Here is a 5,703-nt window from a genome sequence, read left to right as displayed (position 1 = left end):
TTTGTCTCATTTCTTTGTTGTTTTTGTGTATATGCACACTCCTTGATTTTCGAAAGTTTGATAGTGTAGATATTATTCAGTGCGGTGAGTACATTACTTTAAATTATAAAAAATATAAAGCTAATTATTAATTTTTTTGTATGTTATTGGGTCTCCGAGTCCCACCGATTTTTATTTGTTTATAATCCAAAAGTTGGCGACTTTTTGTGACTTTCCAACAAAATAAAGTCACGGTGGTTTTGGAAAGAGCGAGGTAAACGATTATTTCGAATCCACATTTATTAAGATTAAGATTTTTAAAACTAAGAAAATATGAAAACACTATCCGAATACCCAAAGTCACAAGTTTTTCATTAAATTATATCATAGTGTAACCATAAGAGTATTTAATAAAAATGATTTCAGTTGAAAAAATATTTGTTTTCATAGTTTATTTTACAATTGTTTTCAACAAGTCCATAGCTATCATAGCACCAGAAAATTGAAAAAAAAAATTATGATAATATAGCCCCAAGTGTCCTCTTTACGGCCCCGTTTTTAAAAATACGGATACTTCAAAATTGGCGACATGAAAATGATTTGAAGTGAACGCTGTTTCGTCCTACGCCGGACGAAAATCAAAATTATTTGATTTTCCTCCTACGTCGTCAGACGTCGAGGCCCCATGGGGTTTGTCCATTGTTACCCTTCTCGAAGTACCTGAAAAAGGTTCGGCTCCCCGTGATTTTGACCATTTCGTCAGACGACGGGCCCACTGTAAGCACATTTTCCGGCAAAGTCGGCCGTACTGGCACCAACACATGCCTCTCGAGGCGCTCGAAACTCTCGTCTGTGTGGTCGGTTGTAGGACGAAGGACGAAAACGGCTCCACTGTAGGCGCACCCTTAGGCGTCCAGACAAACAGGTTCAAAATATTTAATAGCCTTAAGGACTCTGCAACAGAAAGAATAAATTCAGTTAATCTCGATAGGAAATAAATATAATTACAGTTAAATATTTATTAAGTGTTATTATTTATTAATTGTACTTACGCTCACGTCCTCTCCTGCTTGAAGAAAGCACCGAGTAGCATCGATTAATGGATTCATTTCCCTCGGAATCTGTAACAGCAAGAATAAATATTCATTAATTCCAATTGACCGACACAATCAGAAACTAAATCCAAATTAATAATAATTAAATAATTCAAGTTGAATAAAAATCCAAATTAATATCAACGGAAATTAAACAAACTTGATTTCTATCGCACGACTCGAATTCAAATACAATTGATCGTCACGACAGAGTTGTAAATTCGAATTAATACGAAATGAATAATTTAAGTTGAATATTTAATTATTGTTCAGTAATTTTTTGAAAACAGATGTTCAATAACACAGTTTAATTAGAAAGATTATTTGTACTTACGCTCACGCTTCTGCTGCTTGTTGAAAGTACGCCACGAGGCTGCGTCTTGATTTCGATAATCGAAAAGAATCGATCTCGGCTAGCAATATGGTTTTTCGATCGATGTCCTAATTTCCTTCGGAATCTGTAACAGAAACAACAAATTCATTAATTTCAACTGACAAACAGTCAGAGATTAAATCAGAATTAATTTAATTGTGCGACACGAATTCAAATACAATTACGTATTTCGTCACGACACAGGAGTAAATCAACAGAATTAATAGAAAATACATAATTCTAGGTTAATATTTATTAGTTTTCATTAATTGTTTGAAAGAAGATATTCATATAACACAGCTTAATTGGAAATATAATTTGTACTCACGCTCGCGTCCTCTCCTGCTTGAACAAAGTACGCCATGACACTATGACATGCTTTCGATTATCAAAAGCATCGAGTAGTATCGATTTTGGCTATCTATGTATATCATCTTTCGATCCATGGAAACTTTTTCTCTCGGAATCTGTAACGGAAACAACAAATTGATTAATATCAATTCACAAACAATCAGAAACTAAATCAGAACGGAAAAATGCATAAAATCCGCTGTCTAATAATAACCGGCAATTATACATAATCATCAGTTTAATACATTTATCGTCCGACGAGTTTCTCCGGTTTCTCGTCGGTGTATAAAGTTTTATCACAGACGATATATAGGAATAAACCTGACACCTAATCACCGACGCCCCTGTGTTATTCCGCGGGACCAGTAAGTGGGCGCGAGTGGGCGCGGGGATAACGTGAAAGTTACAGTGATCTGATATACCACATCGCTAAAAATTCTAAATAGTGCTAAAATAGTGCCAAAACATCGTCTGAAATATGGCGGAGAATGTAACATTTAATAATAATCGATATGGTTTCGTAATAATTCGCATTCACACCGATGCATCGCGACGAGAATCTCCTCAGTGGTCTTCTTTACCGACAAAATGCCGTCGTTGGCCTTCTGTTTCTCTGGATGGAGCTAAAATATATCCTAGAGGGCGTAAGAAATACCGAAAAATTCGAGTCCCGCCAACTCCCATAAGGCTGGCTGTCTTTAACAGTATCTCGTCGGTGCTATATCTCGTCTGTGGTTTTATAAGGCAATTACAGAATCGGTAATGTCAGCATTCTACTATATCATTATTCTTTAACTTGACGAATATCTCGTCGATGGTGGAACTTTTAGCGATGTTACCGGCAGCCAAACAGTATATCCACCATCGATAACGCTGCTTTATGGACAAAAAGAATTGTTGTCATTTGTGTAATGGTTATTTACCAGTCACAGATAATGTCTATCATCGATAATGATTATCTGTAACTAGAACATATGCAAATTAATATTTTAGAAAAACTAGATTTTCCGAATAATTTCAGTGAAATTCAACGATTACTGCCTTCCTTGCGAGAAAATATGAACTTTTTACAAATGATTTTTTTTTATTAAATTAAAAACAACTATCGTTTACGGTGTCTGGATAACAACTATCGAAACATTGGAAGTACGTTACGTTGTGTGAATAAAATTTGTTTTATAAATATTTAAAACTTGAAAATTAGTATGACTAATATTGTCATTAACCCGGCGTTAGTTAGGTGGGGTCTCACATACCCCAGAGATTTTAGATTGATTGTAACATTGTAAAGATGTTTCATTAGTCAAGTATTTTTGAATAATAAAAATTTAATTTCGTGGATATGCGTTCTTACTCTGATAAATTGCAAGCCTCTTAAGCAATACCCAATCTTATAATTATGAAAAAGGTATTTATTTCTATAATGCAATATATTATTTCGGTGGGTCTGTGAGACCCCACCTTACCACTTGCGATACATTTTCCCACCTTACCAACGCCGGGTTAATTGTCAAATATACGAAATTGACGAACCAATTCTATTGTTTGCGGTCTTTATTTTAGTCGTTAGTGTGAATCGTTAAGATAGTCTCTCGTATACCGTACGAGAGCAGCACATCCAGCAACCGGCAGAACATTCTCGCCGAGAATGTCCCTTCTGTCGAGGCGATGATGTGTAGGAGTGCCGGTGCTGTGCCGTTGCCGGTGGAGCGTGCACGTTCACCATTGAAACTACATACATAGAAGAGAATCAAAACGTCGAGTTGGTCGACGCTGGTCAGGCGGCGGTGCTGCTAAGTGTGGACAGATTTTCCCGTGGCGATACATAGACGTGCTGGTGCTGCGCTATTACCGCTAGGTGTGCGCAATCCCCATTGAAACTGCATAGAACAAACCCAAAACGGCGTCGGCACGCTATAATACATCGTGGACGTCGATGGTGCGATGCTGGTCAGGCGACGGTGCGTGTGCAGTTAGGTTAGTCTGCTCAGTACTCGTGTACTCGTAGTCCTCGTCCAGAGTCTCTTTCAAAATTGTTAACTTCACTTGTGGCAAAATGGATGCGGACAAATTGATTGAACTGATCCGCGAATTTCCAGTTCTGTATGACTTGACGCATCCGAAGTACAGCGATTCAAAGGCGAAGGAAAGAGTTTGGATGCGGATAGCGGAAAAGATGAAGCAGCCAGGTAACTATGATCAACTGTAATATTTTTCAATGAAAAAAGACAATATTATACATACATTGTATATTATTTTGCCAAGCAACTGCTCCATGAGGTGACACAAAGCATTCAATTAATCATTCTTATTGTTTGTTAGATGCCTCTTGCAGAAAGACTTGGAGCAATCTGCGCGAAGCATACAGGCGGGCGCTGAAGCGTAGAATAGGTGCGAGCGGCCAGGCAGCGAATCGGAAGTGGAAATATGAAGAGGAGATGTCCTTCCTCGGCCGCTATTACAAAGAGCGGTCAAAAGTAACAACCGTCGGCGTTACCTCGGAGAATACCGAGGATACCGAGGATACCAAGCATACCGAGGATACTAAGAATACCGAGGATACCGAGGATACCAAGCATACCGAGGATACTAAGAATACCGAGGATACCAAGGATACCGAGGATACCAAGGATACCGAGGATACCAAGGATACCGAGGATACCAAGGATACCGAGGATACCAAGGATACCGAGGATACCAAGGATACAATTCTTGAACAGGACATCTGCGAAATAGTGGATATGGAAACACCGGGGACACCAAACACATCGCGCTCCGAATCCTCTTCGCCGGAGAATATGCCCGCATCCAAGAAAAAGAAGAAGGTGGAGGAGACGAGGACCGCTGCCGCGACGGTTATGGATTACCTTATTGAGAATAACAAAGAGAAGGAAGGCGACGAAGTCGAGCAATTTTGTCGCTGCATTGGTACCGTGCTGAGAAAATTTAGTCCGTATGATTTGGCGGTGGCCAAGAAAGAAATTTTCTTATTAATCTCCGGAATGGAGTTTCGGCACTTGAGAGTCAGCGGCACCTCTTCATTCCCCGAGCATCTCGAGGACGGAAATTTATGAACTTTTTATGTCTTCTTATTTTATAAAATACTTATTGTTTATTGTATAAAACTATTATATAAAATAGGTTATTGGTGAGCGCCGTGAACAGGGGGCGGAGACTCCTAGTTGACAATAAAATTGAATGTACATTCCTTTAACAGACTGTTAATTTTTCTGTAAGCGTTACCCCTTTCCCTAAACTTAGTGTTAGAATATAAAATATTTTTATTTTTATCGACCCGCACCACAAAAAGTTGTTTTTTAAAAATTTGAAAGTATTTCTACAGCATTAACATTACATCTGGAAATATTAACCACCTTCTCAATAGCTTCGTTGCCTCAATCCGTTTGGCGTTCGACTGTGGACCTGCTTATACTAACTTCGCGCCCGTTCGTAGGCTCTATTCTTTTTTTATTTGAGTAATTCTCTTTTTTTTATTGCTAACTATACAATAATAAATGGTATTTTTTTAGAAATTTGTCACGTTCGCATGCAGATAGCATTCAACGTGCCTAAATATCCAGTTCGGCGCTCCTGGCTCATGCTCAACGCGGCCGCTCCCCACCTACGCAGAGTAACGGTACTATAGTGCTGTCTCTTTCGCTCCAATAACCGAGCGCACCCTCTCGCCTCCACTGTCAAGCCTAGCGCTGTCCCTCTCGTTCTAACGTCCGAGCAAACCGCTTTCACCGGCACAGGCCTAGTGCCTTTCCCCTCGCTCCAACGACCAAGCGAACTCTCTCGCTCTACACAGCCACCAGACTTCTATCCCGCACTCACTACCCTAAAAATAGTGCTCTTACCTGTACCTAGATGGTTTTTTCCCGCACTTTCCCTCTCGAAAGTGGA

General features: G+C 39.3%; 1 protein-coding gene and 1 long non-coding RNA gene across 2 annotated transcripts; one reads left to right on the top strand and one right to left on the bottom strand.

Moving 5' to 3' along the window:
- Window positions 1–481: 481 nt before the first annotated feature.
- Window positions 482–3,722, bottom strand: LOC143210490 (uncharacterized). The gene is made up of 5 exons (XR_013009264.1): window positions 3,693–3,722; window positions 1,775–1,824; window positions 1,408–1,531; window positions 1,032–1,100; window positions 482–933 (listed from the first exon to the last, which is right to left on the bottom strand). It is a non-coding gene; the product is annotated as an uncharacterized LOC143210490 (long non-coding RNA).
- On the top strand, window positions 3,458–5,032 carry LOC143210217 (uncharacterized). The gene is made up of 2 exons (XM_076426865.1): window positions 3,458–3,986; window positions 4,120–5,032. Exons 1-2 carry the CDS (start codon window positions 3,854–3,856, stop codon window positions 4,869–4,871), a joined length of 885 nt encoding a protein of 294 aa, XP_076282980.1. The 5' UTR covers window positions 3,458–3,853; the 3' UTR covers window positions 4,872–5,032.
- Window positions 5,033–5,703: the final 671 nt, after the last annotated feature.

The sequence above is a fragment of the Lasioglossum baleicum genome, chromosome 7, assembly GCF_051020765.1.
Source record: "Lasioglossum baleicum chromosome 7, iyLasBale1, whole genome shotgun sequence".
Classification (NCBI taxonomy): domain Eukaryota; kingdom Metazoa; phylum Arthropoda; class Insecta; order Hymenoptera; family Halictidae; genus Lasioglossum; species Lasioglossum baleicum.
This window is presented reverse-complemented; position numbering and strand designations above follow the sequence as displayed.